General features: G+C 40.3%; 1 protein-coding gene across 1 annotated transcript; it reads left to right on the top strand.

Annotated features, from left to right (window-relative positions):
* The first annotated feature begins 1,254 nt into the window (after positions 1 to 1,254).
* Seh1l (SEH1 like nucleoporin) lies at positions 1,255 to 22,847 on the top strand. Its single transcript, XM_048363297.1, has 9 exons — positions 1,255 to 1,494; positions 6,361 to 6,411; positions 8,505 to 8,651; positions 10,365 to 10,576; positions 14,288 to 14,386; positions 15,270 to 15,410; positions 17,765 to 17,922; positions 19,182 to 19,332; positions 20,473 to 22,847. Exons 1-9 carry the CDS (start codon positions 1,384 to 1,386, stop codon positions 20,483 to 20,485), a joined length of 1,083 nt encoding a protein of 360 aa, XP_048219254.1. The 5' UTR covers positions 1,255 to 1,383; the 3' UTR covers positions 20,486 to 22,847.
* Positions 22,848 to 24,585: the final 1,738 nt, after the last annotated feature.

Raw genomic sequence — 24,585 nt, 5'->3', positions numbered from 1 at the left:
TCAATCCCCAGCACACACACACACCCTCACCAGCCCCTCCCTCCCGGGCAAATTTAAAAGGAGAGGAAAAAAGTATGAAACATCAAACTACCTGCCAATATTCTTTATAAATATAGAAGTAAAAATTGTAATGTTAGTGAAACAATGTTAGTGAAATAATAGTAAACAACCACGGATCCATCAAAAATACTAAAAAATTCAGTCCGTTAACCAGGGTGAGCCAGACTCAAACTCTCTCAGCTTCCATATGCAAGACGTTTAGAGATCAAAGCTTGGATGCCATCCTCAGGGGCTACAGGCTCTCGGGCTCCACAGTACTGTAGCCTCGTGTGGCAGTGTGCGCCTGACGCCCCAGCTACTTGGGAGACTGAGGCAGGAGGCTCCCTTTGACCCAGGAGTATGAGATCAGACATAGCAAGACCCTGTCCCTAAAACCTAAACCAAAGCAAAAAGAAAAACAGCAATGGGTCAGCATGAGAAAATTATGAATGTACTGATAGGAAAAAGGTGATAAAGTAACATAACCGTTTCCTAATTAAATGTCCTGGGAAGCTGGAAATGCGAAACTCAGTTCCATTAACATCAGAAACAAGACAACTATGACCACAAGGATTATTTGATAATCTACTGGGTTGGGCTTCTCTGCTCTCTCCCTCTTCCTTTCTACACGACAGGTGATGCTGGGAGAAACAGGAACGCCTTTCCCTTTTCTCCGGATAGCAACGGGTGAGTGCGGCTTGGGAGTGGGATCTGTCCACCCGTCCATCAGCTGCGGATTGGACCCAGGCCGCGCAGGGCCTAGGCTCGTGACCCACCCCTAGGCCACACGACTGTGGCCGCCGGCCACCCAATGCTATGGGTCTTCCCCCCAACCCCCTTCTCCCGGACCCCGGGACCGCCCCCTCCGCGCCCCAAGGCCCCCGCCCCGGCTCCCGGCTAGGGAGCCTGCTCTCTCCTCGTCCTCGGCTCCCTAGTTTTAACAGCAGGCCTGAGGTAGGAACCGGACATCTCCCCTCGCTCGGCGCACTAACGGAGTCTCCAGCGACCAACCCCGACTCGGGGCTACGGGGGCATCCACGTTCCTAGCTGGCTTTTTAACCGGGACACTGAGCTGCCGCTTCCGACCACGCCCAGCTCCGCTCTTCGGGAACGGAGGCTCCGCCCACCTAGGGGGCGTATCTCCACGGCGGGCGCGAGCGTGCCGGCCGCGGGGAACGCAGGCTCCGCCTACCCCGAAGGCGGGTCTCCTCGGCCGGGGCGTGTGAGCCGACCGCGGAGACGCGCAGATGCGCAGACGCGCCCTGCGTGCGACCGCGGCGAGGCGCGGGTCCGCCGCCCGCGCGTCGCCACCGCCCTCTCGGAGGCGGAGCATCTGCGGAAGCCATGTTTGTGGCGCGCAGCATCGCGGCGGACCACAAGGATCTCATCCACGATGTCTCCTTCGACTTCCACGGGAGGCGGATGGCCACCTGCTCCAGCGACCAGAGCGTCAAGGTGCGCACGGCGCCCCCCCGGGCACGGAACGTGGGGGAGGGGCGGGAGGACCGGACGCCGGCGAGGAGTGAAAGGACGCGTCACAACTTCAGCGGGCGCCGTCGGGCAGGAGGCACCGAGCTCACAGGGCAGTTGCGGTCCTCGGCCGGTAGGCCCGCGCCGCCACGCCTGGAAGCAGCGGTAGCCCTTCCCGACCTCGCATTGTGCAGTCACCACCGCGCCGCGCTCCCCGCGATTGGGCCCTCGTGCGCCTGCGCGGGACAACACCGCGCCACGTGCGCGCTCTCGCCGCCGGGTCGCTGAGCTCCTGCGTCAGCCTGGCCGTCGGAGGCGGGGCGGTGGTGGCTCAGGTGGATCGGCGCCCAGTGGGACTCGGTACTCCGCTCTGTGCCCGGGAGGCCTGGGCCTCGGGGCATACGCGTTTCGTCCACAGGGCTTAAGGATGGGGCCTGTAGGGGAAGGGTCTCAGGTTGAGTGCGTGTTGCCGCGGGTTGCCACTTCTGGGATTGTAGCTTGTTTGCGTTTGGTTTCCGATGAAGTACATTTGGCTTCTCCACAAAGGGAAAATAAGGAAACAGTTGCATCAAGTGAGGTTCTTTACTTGCAATCAGAGGACTAGAGTGCGTGTTTCTCGTTTCTGCACAGGTCTGTGAGACTGCAGGGCCAGCAGAGTTTCTGTAAGACGGTAACCTCAGCTGCCATTCGATAACTCCCCCCACCCCCCAGTCCTGGGGTTTGAACTCAGGTCCTTATTCTTGTTAGGCATGTGCACATCACTTGAGCTCACATTTCTAATCACACTGAACAGCCCTTTCACAGATTCCAGATTCTTTTCAACAGTCCTTTCCTTTTGCTTGAGCACTCCTGGGCCTGGGCGCTGTCCCGAGCTCTCCAGCTCAAGGTTAGCGCTCTACCAACTGAGCCACGGCGCCACTTACAGTTTTCTGGTGGTTAATTGGAGATAAGAGTCTCACAGACTTACCCTCCCAGGCCGGCTTTGAACTGTCATGTCATCCTCAGGTTGCTGCCTCCTTAAGGAGCTAGGATTACAGGCATGAGCCACCAGTGCCGGCTCTTTTTAGTTTTTTTCTTAAACAGCCCTTGTTTTAAAAACTATTTAGTTGTACAAGGGGTTTTCAATTTAGCATGTCAGTTTAGAAGTAGAATGCACCTTAATCAGTGTCACCCCTTTCATCGTTCTTCCCCATCTTCCCAAACACTTCCTATCCCCTCATATTTAGCAGTTTTGAAGATGAAATTTGGTGTGTTGTTTGTATTCTGGACAACTCCCAAAAATAACTGAAAACCTACAGAACAGTTTTTTTTTTTTTTAGTTTATATTTTGCCAGTCCTAAAACTCAGAGCCTGGGCACCGTCCCTGAGCCTCTTTGTGCTCAAGGCTGCTGCTCTACCGCTTGAGCCATAGCTACACTTCTGGCTTTTTGGTAGTTTATTGGAGCTAAAGAGTCTCACTGATTTTCCTGCCTAGGTTGGCATTGAACAGAGATCCTCAGATCTCAGCCTCCTGAGTAGCTAGGATTACAGGCATGAGCCACTGGTGCCTGGCTGTTTTTAAATCTTTGCTCGTGTTCAGGTTTGATACCAGTGATCTCTTGAAGATAAAGTTATGGTAGCAGCAACTTATTCATCGAGTATAGTGTTTAGTTTCACTTTAAAAATGTTTTCATAAGCGCAGTGCCGGTGGCTCGCACCTGTAATTGTAGCTACTCTGGAGGCTGAGATCTGAGGATCGTGGTTCAAAGCCAGCCAGGGCAGGGAAAGTCCGTTAGACTCTTTCCTCCAGTTTATCAGCAGAAAACTGGAAGTGGCTCTCTGGCTCAGTGGTAGTACGCTTGCCTTGAGCTGAAGAGCCTCAGCGACAGTGCCCAGTCCCAGAGTTCAGGCCCCACCCCCCAAAAAAATGTTTTCATGTGGTTTAACTTTATAGTTATTTAAAAGTTACAATTAAGTTGCATTAAACACTCCTAATTTTACCAAATTGACATTGTACACAATTATTCCCCATCTACCTTGGCCCCAGTCTCTGAGTATATTCTGCATACTATAAGTCTATTCTGAGCGCTTTGTGTGAATGGAATTGTAAAGTATATGACTTTTTGGGTTCATTTAGCATGATTTTTGTCAAGGTTCATCCTGTGAATCATATTTGGTATGGACCACATTTTTCTTATTCTATATATCTTTTGGCTATTATAAATCAATGTAGGTACAAATAGCTATTCGAGTCTTGGACTTCCTGAGTGGGGGAAATATCCTCATATGTAAGTGTCATAAAGTGGATAAAATGTACAGGTATATCCATTAGTTATATATAATTTATACTCTGTCATTGTGAGCTCAGTTTCAGTGATTTATGAAGAGATTTGTGAGAGGTTGTTTTTGTCCTCCCCCTGCCAAAAAGTGAGTAGTAAACAGTAGGTGCTGTATTTCATTCATTTTAAAATAATGTTCTTTGTTTCTTTTTCCAAGCATTTTTCTCTTACTGAAAAGCCATATATTTATGCACACATGTGTATGCACACATATTTTTATTAGTGAAAATGATACACTTTATTATTTTTATTGATACTGGAATTTGACCTCAGATTTTTGTGTTTTTGAGGTTTTGACATAGGTTCTTTTTGCCTGCATTGGTTTAGACTTTGATCTTGTTTACACTTTCTGCTACAGCTCACCCAGCTTCTTCCTTGGAGATGAAGTCTTATGAGTGTGTGTGTGTGTATGTTTCTTGGGGCTTGAACTCAGAGCCTGGGCACTGTCCCTTGAGTTCATTGCTGAACTACAGCTCTGCTTGTTTTTTGGTGGTTAATTGGAGATAAGTGTCTCATGGCCTTTTTTGCCTGGACTGGCTTTGGACTGTTATTTTCGAACCTTAGACCCCTGAGTAAGTAGGATTACAAGCATGAACCAGCAGTGCCTAGCTCTTAAGTGTGTGTGTGTGTCTCTGTGTGTGTGTGTGTTTTGGCTGGTCTTAGGGCTTGAACTCAGAGCTGCTTTTGCTCAAGGCTAGCACAGTTTCACTTCTAGATTTTTTGGTAGTTTATTGGAGATAAGAGTCTCACAGACTTTCCTGCACAGGCTGGATTTCAGCCTCCTGAGTAGCTAGAATTACAGGTGTGAGCCACTGGTGGAGGGAAATTAATAAATATTTCAAAGCTTTCAATAAGTATTGAAAAACCTTTTGTCCCCAACAAGTTGTGCTTTTCATTTTTTCCTTCCCTCTTTTCTTTTCCAGTGTTCAACTCAGAATCTCAAACGTGGTAGGCAGACACTGCTCTACATCTCTAGCTTAAGTTGTACTATTTATACTGCCATGAGAGTATTGATTTGATAGCATTATCGCCCCTGTTGAGCCTTATCATTATGTACTTTTTTTAAACAGTTTAAATTACCATCTTGTTTTGTAATCTATAATTCTTGGGGGTAATAAAGTTGAATATTTTGCTTTATCTTTAATTATTAAGTCGATTCACTTTGTAGGCTTTGTATTAGTGACTTATTCATTCTATTCACTAGTGTATTTTTTTTTTTTTTTTTGGCTAGTCCTGGTGCTTGGACTCAGGGCCTGAGCACTGTCCCTGGCTCCTTTTTTTGCTCAAGGCTAGCACTCTGCCACTTGAGCCACAGTGCCACTTCTGGCCGTTTTCTGTATATGTGGTGCTGGGGAATTGAACCCAGGGCCTCATGTACACGAGGCAAGCACTCTTGCCACTAGGCCATATCCCCAGCCCCTCACTAATGTATTGGTAATCTCAATTCCCACCCAGCTTTTGCAGTCATTTGTAGACACCTGGGATGACAAAAAGTTTGAATTATTGGAATGCTTTTCCAGCTTACATAGACCAAGGTGGAATTCTATCACCTTATTTTGGTTGTACTTTGAACAAGCTATTTTCATAGTTAGTACCAGAATTTTTTTGCATTCTTTGTTTTATCTGTTAATGATTTCACAACTTAAAATGTTTGTGTTTGTTTTCTAGGGCTTGAACTCAGGGACTGCACGCTGTTCCTTACCTCTTTTGCTCAAGGCTAGTGCTTTACCACTCTGGCTTTTTGGTGATTAATTGGAGATAATAGTCTTGGGTACTTTTACTGCCTTGGCTGGCTTTCAGTAGTGATCATCAGATCTCAGTCTCCTGAGTAGCTAGGATTACAAGTGTGATCCACCAGTGCCTAGCCTTCAAATGGTTTTTAAGTGGTGTGCTGAAGTGTTTCTAAGTAAAGAAGGCTGTGGTGTGGCTTACTATCACACATATATGTTAGATACCATCTTTTAGGCTTGAGTACTGTAGCATTGTTGGCTCTGAGTTTAGTGTTGGTGAACCAACACTGTGTATTAAATAGGTCTTTAAGCAGAAATGTTATGTAAAACAAGGTTATGTATTGATTGGTTGACGAAAATGTTAGACCAGAGATTCACAGCTCTAACCACATCTCTCCTAGGAGCAGTGTTTTAGTAGTCATAAAACATAACAGCTGTCAGTAATGAGAATTGAGGGATTGAGGTTGTTTGCCTAGTAGTAAAAAGTATCTCACACACACACACCCCACAAGCATGCAAGAAAAAGTGAGACGCGTGTGCGCACGCGCGAGTGCTTGTGCACGTGTGTGGCCGGGATGAGAGAATAGCCTGTCACTAGACCATAACTGTGATTGTGTCTATCACCTGATCTGTTTCTGAATCCTGCATTCAAGGTTTTTAGTAAATATTTGAATGGTGTGTGTGTGTGTGTGAATTTTAAGTTCTTCTCTTTGCTTGTACACAGATTCAGTGTTAGAGGGTTTTTTTTTTGCATCAATTTGTGGGAATTTTTTGTATAAAGTATGTCTTTTATTTTCATACAGGTATGGGATAAAAGTGAAAGTGGAGATTGGCACTGTACTGCTAGCTGGAAGGTTAGTATTTTTATTGTGATTCAAAGAGTTGAAATATTTACTATTTGTAGTGAAAAGACCTGCTATTCATTTTGAAAGAAATTTTAAAATACCTGATTCTTTTCCTGGAAAGGTAGTTAACTTTTTTTTTTTTTTTTTTGCTATTAATAGAACTGTATTTCAGAGAATTTAGGAATAAGAAAATCTATAATTCTGTATCATTCTGTTATTCGTTCTTCATTACATTTTTTTACCTTTCTCTCTGGGAGCTCAAACTCAGGGCCTTCTTGCTTAGTTCTTCCATTCAAATCTGGTCTAATATTTGAGCCACACTTTCACTTCTAGCTTTTTATTGGCTAATTGGAGACAAGAATGTCTTGTATTTGTTGGCTAACTTAGAACCTCAGTTCTCACCTCCTGAATAGATAGGATTACTAGAGCGAAGCTTGCTTTATATACTTTTTTTTTTGTTTTTTTGTTGATCGTGAGGCTTGAACTCAGGGCCTGGGCTCTGTCCCTGAGCTCTTTTTGTTCAAGGCTAGCACTATACCACTTTAAGCCACAGCTCCATTTCCATTTTCTAGTGGTTAATTGGAGAGAAGAGTCTCACAGACTTTCGTGCCTGGGGTGGCTTTGAGCTGCGATCCTCAGATCTTAGCCTCTTGAGCTAGGATTACAGTTGTGAGCCACTGGCACCCAGCTTCCATTACATACTTTTAATAGTTGTGATTTTTTTTTCTCTATCATCTATGTGTTTGTTTCTTACTGTTTAATTTTTATTAGCATACATTAGGTGTATAGTGGGAGATTTCATTGTTATGTTTCATACATTGTTTATTTCTTGATTTCTATTTATTTGTTTTTTACAGTACCAGGGTTTGAACTCAGGCCTTGTGCTCACTCAGCTTGCTTACTCTAGTGGCGTTCTGCCACTGGAGCCATGGCCTCTAGCCAGCTTTAGGCAGGATATTTTGGTAATGGAGTTTTGAGGACTGTTCTGCCTGGGCTGCCTTTGACCTGTGATTCTCTGGATCTTAGCCACCTGAGTAGTTAGGATTACAGGTGAAGGCACTGTTCCCTGGCTTAGTACTTGATTTAAATTCCTTGATTCAATTACTCAATTAAATTGGTCAATTTTAAAGGCTGAGAAAGTGGCTAAGTGGCAGAGCACATTCCCAGCACTGAATCAAAAAGAGAAAAAGAATTTACTACAGTCTTGAGACCAGAATAGAAATAATGACAGCAGACTGGGCCTGGTGGGTCACACTTAGTATTATTAGCATCAGGACTAATACTTGGGAGGTGGAGGAAGGAGGAATGTGAGTTCACGGCCAAGCTGGGCTATGTAGTATCATCTTTGCTAGAAATTTTGTGTAGATGGAATCTGTATATATTTGTTTTTTTCATTGTTGTGACCAAAATACCTGAGAAGAAAAGAGGATTTATTTTGACCTACATTACAGAGGGTTCAGTCCTTAGGCATCATAGTGGCTGCAGTATGTGGCAGAAGTGGACAGGAGGCAGAGAGACAGGAAGAGTCCCAGGGACAAGATAATCCCAAAGACCTATCCTCAGTGACTTACTTCTTCCAGCTATCTCCCCCCTCAAGTTTCTAGAACTTCCCCAAATAGCATCATGAGCTGGGGATGGAATCCCTAGCACATGAGTCTTTCTGGGGGATACTCATCTCCAAACCCTAATACCTTATAGATGGTCTCTTGTGTCTGACTGTTCTCCCTTAGTGTTTTTGGTGCTGATCAGATTGTGGTGCATGTCAGTAGTCTCTACTTCTTTTTAGTGCTACTGCATAGTTCTACCACATGTTGTGCCATATCTATTCACCAACTGAAGGATGTTTGAATTGTCTTTAGCTTTGGGTTATTATGAATAATGTTTATATTAGGAGCCTTCCTAGCATTATAACAAAACACCAGAGATAATCAACTTATAAAAAGTAACTGGATAACATTTTTGGAAGTTTCAGTCCATTACTGGTTCTCCTGCTTTTGAAATGTCACATTGATCAACTTTTTCCTGTTACTCAGATAAAAATTATGAATTCTTTTTATGAGTAAACTCAGTTTTGTTTTCTTTCCTTTTTTAAAATCCTGTAGACACACAGTGGATCTGTATGGCGTGTGACATGGGCCCATCCTGAATTTGGACAGGTTTTGGCTTCCTGTTCTTTTGACCGAACAGCTGCTGTATGGGAAGAAATAGTGGGAGAATCAAATGATAAGCTGAGAGGACAAAGTCACTGGGTGAGACATTTGTTTGTGTCCTAGTGGAAGCAGGCTTGTGAACAGTGGGAATTGGTGGTGGTCCTAAGAATAACTTCCTTAGTCTCTTGGTAATGTCACCACTTCTCCCTTATTTATCAGCTCCACTATTCTTTATGTCCTGTCCTGTTTTTGTCCTGTTTGATTTTATCTTGGGCCTGAATTAGTTTTTGGGAGTACCTATGAAATAGGATTGGCTTTGCATCTGATTTTATGTTAGCATTTTTATGTGATTTTTCAGATGGCAATTAGTATGTAACTTTAGACTACACATTCTTTTTTTTTTTTTTTTGCCAGTCCTGGGGCTTGATCTCAGGGCTTGAGCACTGTCCCTGGCTTCTTTTGCTCAAGACTAGCACTTTACTACTTGAGCCACAGCACCACTTCCGGCTATGTGTTAGTGAGGAATTGAATCCAGGGCTTCATGCATGCTAGGCAAGCACTCTACCACTAGGCCACATTCCCAGCCCCTCTCAACATTCTTGAAAGCTTGTTTCTGTTGCGCCTCTTTCCTTCACTCTGTACTAGGAATTGAACTTAGGGCCTCACAGTTGTTAAACATGTACTCTACTTCTGAGTTACACTCTAAACCCTTGTTTTGTAGGTGCTTTCCTTACAAAATATCTTCTCCTTTATTTGTACTCACTTTAAGCTTTATCCTGACCTTTATTGGATGGTTGATTGGATAATAATAATTATTGGATAAGATAATTATTGTGCTACTCAAGTTCCTAATCCTAAGCAAGAACCTTTTCAATGTTTTTATTGAAGATTTTATACTGCAGCCTTTTGTTTTCCTGGCCATAATTTTTCATGATAATCACATGCATGGTATAAAACCCAAAAGTCACAAAAGGGTGTGTACAGGGAGAAATTCCTCCTCTTCTAGTGCCACTTCGTCCTATCTATATAGAGGCTGCCACTGCTGCAAGTATTTTGTGAATCCTTCCTGTTGAGGATAGTGGCAGTCCAAGTGGGGTTATATGACATCTACACTTAAGAGAAGTCGCATGCTGCCTATTTACTAGTAAAAGGTTCTTATTTCATTTAATTTATTGCTTATGGTATGCTTTGCACTACAGTGCTATCTATATGAAAATTCTTAATGTTTTCTAGTTTTGTGAGCAGTCTGCCTAAGAAATTATGTGCATATTAAATTAAGATTTCTAAGACAGACACTCTTTAGCCTTAAAGGCAATTATTAATTATAAGTCATTAATTTGTTATTGATATGGGTGTGGTGTTTTACAAAGTGCTTTGGAGGAAATTGGGGCCCAGATTGACTTAAAACAAAACAAAATTTATACAAAGCGGGTACCAATGGCTCAATTCTGTAATCTTAGCTACTCAGGAGCCTGAGGATCCCAGTTCAAAGCTGGCCCTAGCAGATACATTTGTAAGATTTTTAGCTCCAATTAAGCAGCAAAATGCTGGCTGCAGCTTGGCCCAAATGGTAGAGTGCCAGCTGTGAATGAAAAAGCTGAGCAAGAGTATGTGCCCCCGAGTTCAAGGCCCGGTTACAGCACATGCACACAAAAAAACCAATAAGAAACTCCCACAAAAGCAAAACCCAAAACAAAGGAACCCCAAACTGTATAAAAACCTAACAGTAATGAAAGAGCAATTTTGTGTTCTTTATAATCTCTGCCATGTTTTCTTTCATTTATGATTTAAATTGTTTACTGTCTTTTTCAGGTTAAGAGGACAACTCTAGTGGATAGCAGAACATCTGTTACAGATGTGAAATTTGCTCCAAAGCATATGGGTCTTATGTTAGCAACCTGTTCAGCTGATGGCATAGTTAGAATATATGAGGCACCAGATGTTATGAATCTCAGCCAGTGGTCTCTGCAGCATGAGATCTCATGCAAGCTAAGCTGTAGTTGCATTTCTTGGAATCCTTCAAGGTAAGCTTACATATCAAATTTCTGATTTCTAGTAAACTGAGCTAGGGATTTTTTCTTTAAGGGAGAAAAGATTTGGCTCAGTGATTCAAATGTATCATTCTATTGTAGGGAGAGTGTAGTAAAGCAAAGCAGTTCCTGGTCTCTATAGCCAGGGAGCAGAGAAAAGAAATGCCAGGCACTGGGTTGGCTTTTTTCTTCTTCCTTTTATATTCCCTCTGGACCCACCAACCCACGAGTGGTGTCATTTCTGTTAAGGGTGGCCTTTCCTCCCAGAAATTAATCCTCTTGGGAAATACCCTCAGACACACCTAGAGTTGTACTTTATCAGTCGCCTTTGTGATTAAAAATTCAAGCAGGTTGACAAAAACATTACAAGTCCACCTTTTGTCAACTTGAAAAACACATCTTAAAGCATAACATTCTGCTCCTGGCCTTGCAGGAGCCAGCTTAGTAGATTTTAAGTTTAAAAGTTGATGGTTTATTATCTCAAAAATGTTTTTTTAAGATTTTCATCTAGAACCATTTTCCTTTTCTACCTTGGGATCTTTTGTTCCTGTGTTCTTTTTACTGTACAGAAGAACTTAACTGTTGTAAACATTTTGGTATGGACATTCTGACCATTTTCTCTCACTATATTTATGTATTTAATGTTCTCCTAGAAAGATATGAAGGCATATGTTAGAAAAACATGAGTACATAAGGGAGTCAATAAACATACAAATATGTACATACAGATATGTACAAACTCATTCTCCTTTGCAATTTTTTTTCCTTACTTACAACTACATTTGGGCAGTTTTCCATATATTAGTATAGCTACTCATCCCTGTCTCCCCCTTTTGTCTTAGGATGCTACCTACATGTCCCATGCTAACCTTGAATTTAAGGGCTTCTTGCCTCTGTCTCCACGTGTTCTGACTACAGTTGTGAACCACCATGCCTATTTCTCTACTGTTCCTACGTGATATGTGTATATATATATATTTTTTTATTTTTGAGAAAGTATCTGAGGCTGATCTTGAACTCAGGATCCTCCTGGCCTCTTGAGTACTAGGATTACAGGCATATGTCACCACACTCAGCTCACAGTTACTCTTAAAAAAAAAAAAAAGTAAGAATCAGTAGCCTGAAATCCTACCTACCCAGGAGGCTGAAATCTGAAGACTGAATTTTGAAGCCAGCCTGGACAAGAATATCATGAGATTCTTATCTCCAGTTAGCCATCAAAAAGCTGGAAGTAGAACTGTAAGCCAAGTGATAGAGCACCAGCCTTGAGTTCAAAAGCTATGGGAGAGTGCTCAGGCCCTGAGGTCCAGTACTGGCAATAAAAAATGTTTAAGACTCAACCTGGTAAAGGAAAAAAATGCAAACCTGGAAGAGTGTAAAACAAAAGTCATACTTTTCTTATCCCCTAGAAACAAATGTCTTTAGTAGTTTAGCTTTTAAACTTTAGGCAGATACTGCTCATTCTTTCCTTGATGTGTTTAAACAGTTCATATTCAAAGACGTAGCACATTTGGAAGCCTTTCTACCCTCCCATGATGACTACTTGATACTTTAATTTTCGGTAATGGTGTTTTAGTTATGTTGGTAGTTATCATGACTTCAAATTTGTATCCCTACTGGTTGATTTATGTTTTTAGGTTATTCTATTTTTAAAAAACAAAAGCTAGCTTATTTTTCTTCTACTTTACATGGACTCTTCTGTCTTATAAGTTTTGCTTATATACTGGCAAGAATAATAGTAATTACATTCTAAATTTTTTTTTCAAATTTTTATTATTAAACTGATGTACAGAGAGGTTACAGTTTCATACATTAGGCATTGGATACATTTCTTGTACTGTTTGTTACCTTGTCCCTCATACCCCCCTCTCCCCTCCCCCTTACCCTTTCCCCCCCTGAGGTGTTCAGTTCACTTACACCAAACAGTTTTGCAAGTATTGCTATTGTAGTTTGTCTTTTTTTACCCTGTGTCTCTCCATTTTGGTATTCCCTTTCAATTTCCTAGTTCCAATACCAGTATACACGGTTTCCAATATATATATATATATTTTTTTTTTTTGGCTAGTCGTAGGCCTTGGACTCAGGGCCTGAGCACTGTCCCTGGCTTCTTCCTGCTCAAGGCTAGCACTCTGCCACTTGAGCCACAGCGCCACTTCTGGCCATTTTCTATATATGTGGTGCTGGGGAATTGAACCCAGGGCTTCATGTATATGAGGCAAGCACTCTTGCCATTAGGCCATATTCCCAGCCCTACAGTCTAAATTTTTAACATGCATAAGGCTTTTTTTTCTTGCGGTTTTTAAATTACTTAGTTTTGCAGAGGAGGATTTCATTGTTAAAGTTTGCACACATTTACAATACATCCTAAGCAGTACCCCCTCATATACACACACACACACACATATTGTCTTTGACTACTATTTGATTTAAAAAATTAGAGAGCAGCTGGGCACCAGTGGCTCACGCTTGTAATCCTAGCTCCTCAGGAGGCTGAGATCTGAGAATTGCTGTTCAAAGCCATCCTGGGCAGGAAAATCTGTGAGACTCTTATCTCCAATTAACCACCAGAAAATTGGAAGTGGTCTTGTGCTAAAGAGCTCAGGGACAGCTCCTGGGCCCAGAGTTCAAGCCCAATGACTTGACTCAAAAAAAAAAAAAAATTAGAGAGCAGCCAGATTTACAGCATTAAATTATTTGTCTTAGCGATGCAAGTATAATCGATTTCATGAAACTTCATTGTTTACCCAGAATAATTTGGCATTACCTTCTGATGAATGCTCTACTACATATTTGTGTGTGTGTGTGTGTGTGTGCATGCACACGTGCGTGAGAGTCCTGGGGCTTGAACTCAGGGCCAAGGTACTATTCCTGAGCTTTTGTGCTTAAGGCTTTCATTAGTTTTTGTGGTTTTTTTTTTTAATTAAATTTTATTGACAAGGTGTTGTGCAAAGGGGGTACAGTTACAGAATAAGGCAGTGAATACATTTCTTGTGATATTTTATACCCTCATTTTTCTTTCCCTTCCCTAGATCAGGTAGATACAATATCCAGTGTACCAAAATCATATACAGTAACCACGTAGGGTATATCACAGGAATCATTAGTTTTTTTTGTTGTTTTTTTGGCCAGTCCTGGGCTTGGACTCAGGGCCTGAGCACTGTCCCTGGCTTCTTTGTGCTCAAGGCTAGTACTCTTGCCACTTGAGCCACAGCGCCACTTCTGGCCATTTCCTATATATGTGGTGCTGGGGAATCGAACCCAGGGCTTCATGTATACAAGGCAAGCACTCTTGCCACTAGACCATATTCCCAGCGAATCATTAGTTTTTAATTATCTAATAAATCATTATCTTATACATTTTTAACAAGTTGTACCAAAGAACTAAGTTTTTAGCTTTAAGAGATGAGTAGGTAACAGAACAAAGATCAAAGGTTAAGCTATGTTCAGACAAAGCAAAGTATTGTCTAGGTAGTTTGCCATAAAATGTAAAAAGTTACTTGTAGTTCACTTTAGTAGAACCATTCTCTCTCTGATTGCTTATCTTTGCCTTTTTTTCTGTGGTTTGCCCATACACCAGTCATGAGAAGGGAATGATGTAGGAGGCATGATTTATGAGGTCTTTTGTACTATTCCTCCTTCTACCTGCATTTCTCCTGTTTGCAGAAAGCACTAATTATGTAAATTGTTTTTCCTTTTCCTTTCTAGCTCTCGTGCTCATTCCCCTATGATAGCTGTAGGAAGTGATGATAGTAGTCCAAATGCAATGGCCAAGGTTCAGATTTTTGAATACAATGAAAACACCAGGTCAGTCTGCTTTTTGGTATTATTTACTGTTCAAAATTGTATATGTATGTATTGTCTCTCTCTTGTTCCTGGGGCTTACCGCTTGCAGGCTTCTCCACTTGGAGTCATACTCCCCCTTGGGCTGGCTAACTTCTACTTATCCTATAGGTAGTTTTTCCTCTGGGTGAACCTTCTGGTCCTCTAATCCTTTCTGGACTAGGTTTCTTCAGGAGTAAATTCTTCAACACCTCGATAATTTCAAGTCACAAAGCTTACCTCATAGTATTATTTTTTGTTTTTTTCCTGAACGAAAAAGGTATATACTGAGAAGCCATTTACCTCTCCTCTCAACCTTACATTATCAGAGCCTAGCACAAATTGGAGCATACCTATAGTCCCAAGTACTCAGAAGGCTGAAATGGAAGAATCACCTAAGTGCATTAGGCTTAAAACCAGCCTGACCAAAGTAACAAGGCCCATTTCAAAAACAAAACAAGCTGGGAGCATGGACTACCAAAAAAAGAGAAACAAAGAAACAACCCTATACAATAAAGTCTAGCACCAAACTTGATATATCATAGGAAATATGTAAAGATGTAATGAGTGATGTACATGCAGTATGATAACATGGCATCTCTGTATCTCTTCTCTTTTATAAAGGCATTGGAATCAGGTCTTATCTCAAATTCATGAGATTTAAACTCATTCTGAGATCTTTAATTACATCTGCAGAGACCCTTTTTTTGAGTAGTCATGTTCCCAGTTTGAGGGCAGATTAGGAGGGGGGCCACTATACTACCAAAGTAAACACTGTAAGCATTATGAAAATACTATACTGATCGATAATAATGTGTTTTGCAGGTTTTATTTGTGAAAATTTTAATTTAATTTTTTTTTCAATTAGGAAATATGCAAAGGCTGAAACACTTATGACAGTCACTGATCCTGTTCATGATATTGCCTTTGCTCCGAACCTGGGAAGATCTTTCCACATTCTAGCAATAGCCACCAAAGATGTAAGAATTTTTACACTAAAGCCTGTGAGGTGAGTTTTACAATCATGAATTGGAATTTACTTTTGCCTCCTCTATATCTGTGGAAGAGAGAATAGGGGAAACCATGCTCTGAAGAATGGGTTGTTGATGGGCTGGGGATATGGCCTAGTGGCAAGAGAGCTTGCCTCGTATACATGAGGCCCTGGGTTCGATTCCCCAGCACCACATATACAGAAAATGGCCAGAAGTGGCGCTGTGGCTCAAGTGGCAGAGTGCTAGCCTTGAGCAAAAGGAATCCAGGGACAGTGCTCAGGCCCTGAGTCCAAGGCCCAGGACTGGCCAAAAAAAAAAAAAAAAAAAAAAAAGAATGGGTTGTTGAGTGAACTTCCTTATGTGTAACTACATGACTTTTTGGGATGAGAAATTAAGGAGAAATTTATATTCTCTTAATTCTTTTTTGGTGGAACTGGAGTTTGAATGCAGGGATTTGCAGTTGCTAGGCAGGTGCAGTACTACTTTAGGGTCATGTCTTCAGGTCATTTCTCTATTGTTATTTTTCTAATAGTGTTTCACTTTTTGCCTGGGCCAGCCTGGACTGTAATCCTCCTATTTTACATTTTCCTCTTTTTTGGCCAGTCTTGGAGCTTGAACTCAGAGCTTGAGCACTGTCTCTGAACTTCTTTTGCTCAAGTCTTGCACTCTACCACTTGAACCACAGTGCCACTTCCAGCTTTATCTGTTTATGTGATACTAAAGAATTGAACCCAGGGCTTCATGCATGCTAGGCAAGCACTCTACCACTAAACCACATTCCCAGCCACCACTTTCCAAAAAACTAGGATAACAGGCATACACCACTATGTCCTCACTTGTATTGGTTGAGATGGATGTTCTGTGAACCTTGTGGGCTGGTCTTGAACTATGATCTAGCCTCAGGAGTAGTTAGGATTACATGTCACTAAGCCTAACTTCGTTTTTTTTACTTAGGCAAATTCTAATAATAAATGAATCGCTGAATGTAATTGGTATAAGGAAAGTGTTTAAGGTTAGAGCAGACAGTGAGAGTCAAGATTGGAGTGACCTTTATGAAAGGCAGGTTTTTTTTTTTGTTTTTTTTTGGCCAGTCCTGGGCCTTGGACTCAGGGCCTGAGCACTGTCCCTGGCTTCTTCCCGCTCAAGGCTAGCACTCTGCCACTTGAGCCACAGCGCCGCTTCTGGCCGTTTTCTGTATATGTGGTGCTGGGGAATCGAACCCAGGGCCTCGTGTATCCGAGGCAGGCACTCTTGCCACTAGGCCATATCCCCAGCCCGAAAGGCAGGTTTTATTAGTGAAAATCTGAGAAGGCTTCTCAGCATCCTGCTCATGTTCCAGAGTGGGTGAGAGAGTGAGAGAGGAGAGAGTGGCTTGTCTGAAGTTACAGGAGACAGAAAGTTAGGTCACCCTGTGACAATCCCATTGGGCCTAGGATGGTGAGGCCTCATGGCAGAAGTTATTTCCTGTTCCCTTTAGTTGGTACCTCATAAAATGAATGAAGGCATGAGAAGTATTTTGGAAAAATTAGCCTTGAAATATCGTGAATGCTCTATTAAGCTTTAATTTTGAATTCTGAGATGGAGTTCTTTTTCTTTTTTTTTTTTTGCCAGTCCTAGGCTGTGAAATCAGGGCCTGAGCACTGTCTTTGGCTTCTTTTTTGCTCAAGGCTAGCACTCTGCCACTTGAGCCACGGCGCCACTTCTGGCCATTTTCTGTATATGTGGTGCTGAGGAATCGAACCCAGGGCCTCATGTATACGAGGCAAGCACTCTTGCCACTAGGCCATATTCCCAACCCATTCTTTTTCTTTTTTTCTTTCTTTTTACGCTTTCCTTTCTGCGGTTCCTTCTTGTAAAGTTAATTATATGTATTTTATTTCTCAACCTGTTTTGGGTAATGGCTTCAACCTTTTCCTTCTATAAAACAGTCACTGATATCACTTATAAGCTGGGATCACTTTAGGTCCTGGGGAAGTTGCATGAAATGACACCAGCCCAGCTAAAGGGCTGTAATCATGAGTGGAACACAGTTGTTGACATTATTATAAAGAATGTGGTAGGGGCTGGGAAGGTGGCTTAGTGGTAGAGTGCTTGCCTAGCATGCATGAAGCCTTGGGTTGGTTTCCTCAGCACCACATACAGAAAAAGCCAGAAGTGGCGCTGTGGCTCAAGAGGTAGAGTGCTGGCCTTGAGCAAAAGGAAGCCAGGGACAGTGCTCAGGCCCTGAGCTCAAGCCCCAGGTTTGGGGACAAAAAAAAAAAAGTGGTAGATATATTTGTTATTCCGTACAGCATATATATGTGCATTAATGTACTTTTTTTTTTTTTAAACTTTCTTCAATTCCTCCCTCCCTTTTTTTTTCAATTAATAGGAAAGAACTTACTTCCTCTGGTGGACCAACAAAATTTGAAATCCATATAGTGGCTCAGTTTGATAATCATAATTCTCAGGTGTGGCGAGTGAGTTGGAACATAACAGGAACAGTACTAGCATCTTCCGGAGATGATGGTTGTGTCAGGTTGTGGAAAGGTAAGATTTCAGTGGAGGAGTTACTGCTTTGTTTTTTTCCTACAGTTGTAGGGCTTGAACTCAGGGCCTGAGTGCTGTCTCTGAGCTCTTTTGCTCAAGGTTAGTGCTGTACCACTTTGAGCCACAGCTCTACTTCCTGTTTTTGCGTGGTTAATTGGAGATAAGAGTCTCTTGGAGACTTTTCTGCCTGGGCTGGGTTCTAACCGAGATTCTTAGTAGCTAGGATTATAGGGATGAGCCACCAATGCCTTGCTTGCTTTCTATTTTTATTTTAGAACTTTCACCTAAAAATGTGAACTCTGGAATACTTAAAAAAATGACCTTTTTTAACTACTTTAAAACTAGTGTTTATATATTTGTGTTATTTTGAACATGAGTTTACCTGTTAGTGAACTGTTTTAAAATTTCTCATGTGGAAGAAAGCAGCTTTTAAAACTTAAGTAATTATAATATCCAGTATTGTCAATAAAAATCATTTACTATCTATATTAATTTATATTACAAACTCAGGACTTCAGTTGTATTCAATAAATGATGTCATGTTGGGTAAAACATCTCAAAACCTCCCACACAAGGGTTTTGTTACTAACATCCATCTCTGAAAATATTAGGTACCCACATAACTTATACTTTCAGAACAAAGAATACATCTCCATTCCTTATTATAAGAATGATTTAAATATTAATCTCCATATATGACAGTGTTGTGATATTGTCTCTGCTAAACTTGTAAGGAAGGGATGTGGTTTAAATTACTAATTCTTTTTTTTGGCCAGTCCTGGGCCTTGAACTCAGGGCCTGAGCACTGTCCCTGGCTTCTTTTTTTTTTTTTTTTGGCTCAAGGCTAGCACTCTGCCACTTGAGCCACAGCGCCACTTCTGGCTATTTTCTGTATATGTGGTGCTGGGGAATCGAACCCAGGGCCTCATGTATACAAGGCAAGCACTCTTGCCACTAGGCCATATCCCCAGCCCCTAAATTACTAATTCTTTAGAAAATTAAAAATTTTGTTAAATCATGTGAGTTGTTTTATTTAAAGATTGTCTTTAATAGCTGATTTGTAAAGATTGTCTTTAATAGCTTATTTGCAAAGAAATGGAGTGCATTTTCTATCTTCTTTATTTGTAATTTTAGGACATGGATACAGGTTTGTGTATAGGTTTTAATCATTTTAATGCAACTATCACCACCCAGCTGGCTCAGTTTGTAGAGCATGAGACTCTTAATCATGTTAATATGTTTGACTGCTTTCCTTTCAGCAAACTATATGGACAATTGGAAGTGTACTGGTATTTTGAAAGGTAATGGGAGCCCAGTCAGTGGAAATTCTCAGCAGGGAACCTCAACTCCTTCCTTAGGTTCAAATATTCCAAATCTTCAAAACTCATTAAATGGATCTTCTTCTGGAAGGTAGGCTGTTTTACAGGAAAAGTAGAAATTACCTTTTTAAATTATTCTGGAGTCATACTAAAAATGTGTTATTCGTGAATTATAGGATGCAATGAAGAGATTCACATATAATTAAGACATTAGAACTTAAGATGTCCACTCTTGGCTGTAGTCCTAATATTTCCAGGCATGGTGAGGCCATTAAGCTGTGTCCTGAGATGCACTGGTCTGTCAGTAGACATGCTTAAAGCTTTAAGGCCATATTGTGCTTTTATGGCAGTGAGGAGATGTTTAACAGTGAGGACTGCAGTTTTAGATATGCCTCAGCATTTTTAATTACTTGTAGAGTGGCCTTTGTAGCAAATAAACTGAGATTTTAAATAAGATATAGTAAGGCTTTATGTGAGTTAAATGATTTGGCTTTTGTGTTTTACACTTTAATATTTGTAAGGTGAAACGATAAAAGCTGAGATCTTGAGTTTTAAGATAGCAGATAAGTTAACACACCAAGAAAATTAGCCCAAGGGGGCTCATGTCTGTCATCTCAGCTACTTAGAAGGCAGTAAGCAGGGGCTTTGCATTCCCAGGCTAGCTCAAACACAAGGGCTGGGGAGTGTGCCTTAGGGGTGGAACTCTTGCCTTATGCTCAAGGTCCTAAGTTCAATTCTGGAAAAAACAACCCCCAAACCCAATGTGATGGTAAAGAGTCTTCTTTTTATTTTCATACTCATGTTTCAGATATGTAAACTTGTAAGGTAAAGTTATTTTAATGTGCCTTCATGAATAATTTGTGATAAGAGTTCATAAAACTTTAAATCCTAGCTTGTGTGTATTCTGTATTTAAATTTTCTTGAACTTTTTTTATATTGCTTATTACATTTTTATAAAGAAGCCCAGGTATTTGACTTTTTTTTTTTTAACAATTGTTGATGTACAATATTTTTGTCAAGATAATTTCAGGATACAGAAAGTGGCAGATTATGATTTCACAAAGCAAAGTTAATATTTTAAAAATGTGATTTTAGGGCTTGCTGCCAGTACTGCATATTTTCTTTAGTTAATAGCTTTGATGTTTGCTCTGTATTCTTGTTGTACAATAACCACCTATGTTAGATCTGTGATGCATTTTCCCTTCTCCATTTGTATTATGTCCTTTAACAGAAAGCACAGCTGAGTACAAGCTAACTGGAGTAACTTTGGTGTTTTGCTGCTTGTTGCATGCACACAGGAATGGAAAGCAAGCTCCTTTCCCCTTTCCCCAGCGCCGTTTGACCTCTCCCAAGATACACCAGCCTGCTTACTACTAAATGCAGTTCAAAAGGCCTTTAAAAATACAGTGTATATCATCTTTTTGTACTAGTCAGTTTGTTGACACTATTTGAAACTTGAAATACAAAAGGAGAGGCTTTTTGTTGAGACATTGTCACCAAAACAATTTTTTGAAATGTTCCAGAAATTAAATTGAGTCTAAAAACTAACAGGATTGTTATCATCCTTATTAGTAGTTGGTTGGAGGGAAAATATCATTTTATTCCATTTGGAGAATATAGGCATATTTCTTCTGTTTTCTACAACTATAAGCTAAAATGATGAATTTTTATAATTTTAATTTGAAGATTGAATAAATATTTTTCATAAAGATTGTTTTGAGTGCTAATTTGTTTACCTACAAGAATTGCTTTATACGTGATATCCCATACAACTCTGTCATTTCTTTGTAATATTTAAAAAATGTTAGTAAGGAAGTAATTAGTAAAATAGTACTAGAGTTGAGATGAGAGTAATTTGTACAGTTGTACAGTTTGTAGCCAAGAGAAGCATTTGATAGTGTTTTCATTTGGTAGTAAAATGGAAACACCCCTTTTAAGTTTTCAATTCATATTCACTAAAGAGGTAAATTTCGAATATTTGCATGTGTATCATGGTGTTGCTCTATGGCTTAGTTTCTCTCATGCTATAATTGAGAAACATTAAGAAAGGCAGTTAAAACTATGCTGAAAAGATGCATGCAAATTAATTTACATCCTATGTCTTCAGATTTTCTTTAGTTTTCTATTTCAGTGAATTCATATCTTCTACAGTTCACAACTTGATAATTATCAACTCTTTAAGTCTTTACATTTTTAAAATGCATAAATATTACGGGTAAGTTCTAAAATGGCTAAAGAACAGTAGGGCATAGTAATTTTTTGAGTTCTTTTATGTATCAACATTCAGTGGCTATTCTAAGTTTTTTTGTAGAAAAGTATGTCCAAATGATTGTATTTCATCAGAAATAAATGTTGCAGTAGCCAGCCATGTGCTATGTGAAAGTGTATTAAAATTGGTTTTTAGTATGCACTACTAATGTGTGCTTGCTGCTGCTAGAAATGGAGCACTGCTCAAAAGGAAAACATTTCATTTGTAAATTTAGAGCAGCATCAGATGTGTTTGAGATAAGAAAATGTCTTAAATTTATAGTTATTGTCTTTTTTGTAACATACTGATAATTTTTTGACATTTTAAGTTTTAACAGATTGTATTTCTTTCAAGTTTCTATACTTGCTTAAACAATCTTGATTTGAGTAAGGGTCTTGATTTGTGCTATTATGTTCTGTTAGTTTTGGCATGAATATACTAAAGCTTTTTTTTCCAGCATGTGTTTTCTTCTCTTTGGTTCCCTTTGTATTTACTACTTTTCTCTCTTTTTCTTCTGTTTTCTTTTTGTTTGTTTTCTTTTTTTCCCTGTCGTTTCTGTTTTGTTTTGGTGTTTTGTTCCTGTCTTAATTGTTTCAGGTATTTCTTTCCCCCTCTGGATTCCCCACGGGCTGGATCGAGATGGTCCAGTTATGCCCAGCTCCTTCCTCCTCCTCCTCCTCCTCCTCTGGTAGAGCACTCTTGCGATGCTGACACTGCCAACCTCCAGTATCCTCACCCTCGCAGACGATATCTCTCTGGGCCTCTTAATCCCTTACCTGAGAATGAAGGGGTTTAAAACACTGATTTAATGTTTAAAGGCCTTGTTTAAATGCTTGTAAATGCTTTCATTCCTGGCTGCTTTTTGTTTTCTTTATTTTCTTTCAGAAGAGTTTTCTTATTTAGGGTCTGTCTTGCATGTATTACAACCACAGTGTTTGGAACCTTAAACTTGTTTGTGCGTCTGCATCAAAGGAACATTGGCTTTATTGGTTGATAACCTTTGATGAAATGAGATGCGTATAAGCAATATTAATTGTGAAAATCACACAGTAGTTGATTTCAAAGTGCCCATTTTGTAAACTTTATTTGGAACTGTTGCCAGAGTCTTAAGTCTAATCTACTTTGTTAAACTGGTCACTGTGAAAGCATATCATTATGGAATACAACTTTGTCACTGAGGCATACTAGGAAATGTTTTAAATTTTATAGTCTGATGTTGCAAGTGAATATAATATGTAAAATCATTCCTGTGTATAAAGCAGCAAAACATTAATTTGATTTTTAAAAAAGTCATTTACCTTTCATTATATGGAATTACTGTTTAAACATTTTTGTAATTAAGTAGATTATTTAATAAAATATATAAAAATATGAATCTTCTGCCTTATAAAAAGAGTATATTTTAGATAGTTAATAAGGATTACTTTCCTCTTACCATGTAACAAAAAGAAAAAGGCTCAAAGAAATGAAAATCAGGAGATAATTAAACATTATATTTAGCTGAGTATTGAAGTCTCACACCTGTAATCCTACCTACTCAGAAAGCTGAGATCCAGCCTGGGCAGATAAGTCCATGAGTCTTATCATCATTTAACCACCGGAAGTGGAGTTATGGCTCAAATGTACAATGCTAGCCTTGAGCAAAAAAGTTCAGGGATAGTGCATAGGCCCTGAGTTCAAGTTCCAAAATTGGTACAAAACAAAACAAAAAACTCCATTACATTTAAAAGGTAGATAGCCAGTATATAAATTAACAGGTAGAACTGATGTTAAATCTCACTAGTCAACATCAGATCATTTTATAAAGTATTTTAAGGTTGGAAATTAGAATATATTTGTTAGTATGGCAAAAGAATTAATATATAGAGCTAGGAATAATATTTCTTCTGATTCAGTTATTCAGGAAATTGCGAAGAGTTTAATCATCAGGTCTTGGAAGAGATATCTTCCCCTCTCCACTGCCTACCTCTACCCTGCTATACAGGAGAGTGAACTGGGGCCTGGCGATTGGCTGGGCAAACTGCTATAATGCCAGCCCTTGGAAAAGTTTCATCATTTCCCGTGTATGCATCAATCACATAAGTGACATCACTGTTACCAAATATTCTAATTTTCAGACACCTTTGCAGAGGATAGAGCTGATAGAATCAATGCCAAAAGATTTGAATGTTTTGTCTGTAAATATTCTAGTGTAAAAGGAAATCTTCAAATAAATTTGAATACTTTTCCTTTTGATAAAGGACTTGAAACCTCATATATAGGATCTGGACAAGGGATCTAATTGAAAACGAACCTAGCTCAGAATTAACAATTCATGTCTTAAAGGTTAAAGTGATTTTCAAGTCAACCAGAGTTAGAATGAGATCATGACTTGAGACCATTCTCCAATATAGTAAATATTGGGCATCTACTATGTTGTACCCTCTGAGATATGTAAAAAGTAGCCATCATAAACTTACTCTAGTGGGAGAAGGCATTTTAGAAGGTAACAGGTTCTGCTTTCTAAGTAAGGTAGAAACTGTACAGTAGGCATAAAAGCCATCAACTTACCTGACCCTGGTAGGATTTTCAAGGAATGTGGGCTTTCAACAAGTGAAATCGCTGTGGTAGAGAATATAGGGTTGTATTCAGACAGTGGGATGTAATGACGACGAAAGAGCTGGGTGTACTCGGAACCCGCAGGAGAGCGATGTAGAATCCGATCTCATGGCTACCTTGTGGGACGCTTTGCATACTGGTTGAGGTGAACACCAAAGCACTAGGTGTCTGTGGGAAATGACTTAAGAATGGGATAGGCATTATTTCCTGGCTATGAGGTCCCTGCTGGCTCTATTAAATGTCAAGTATCAATGTGAACCAAGCCTCCTACACAGTTGAGATGTAAGATACTATGGAATATTTGTTGACTGCGCCCACATGCCTGTGCTTTTCTAGATACCTTAAGTTATTTAAACTGCTTTAAATCTTGACAATGAGCTTGAGGCCAAGGGTCCAATTCACCCCATTTTACAGGTGTAAAACTGGTAGCTAAAGGGTACACAGCGAGGACTCTGGCGGCAAAGCCAGGATTGATCTAGGCAGCTAGGAGTCCAGGAT

This window comes from Perognathus longimembris, chromosome 15 (genome assembly GCF_023159225.1).
Source record: "Perognathus longimembris pacificus isolate PPM17 chromosome 15, ASM2315922v1, whole genome shotgun sequence".
Taxonomy (NCBI): Eukaryota; Metazoa; Chordata; class Mammalia; order Rodentia; family Heteromyidae; genus Perognathus; species Perognathus longimembris.
The sequence above is the reverse complement of the archived record's forward strand: the minus strand, read 5'-3'. Positions and strand labels throughout refer to the sequence as shown.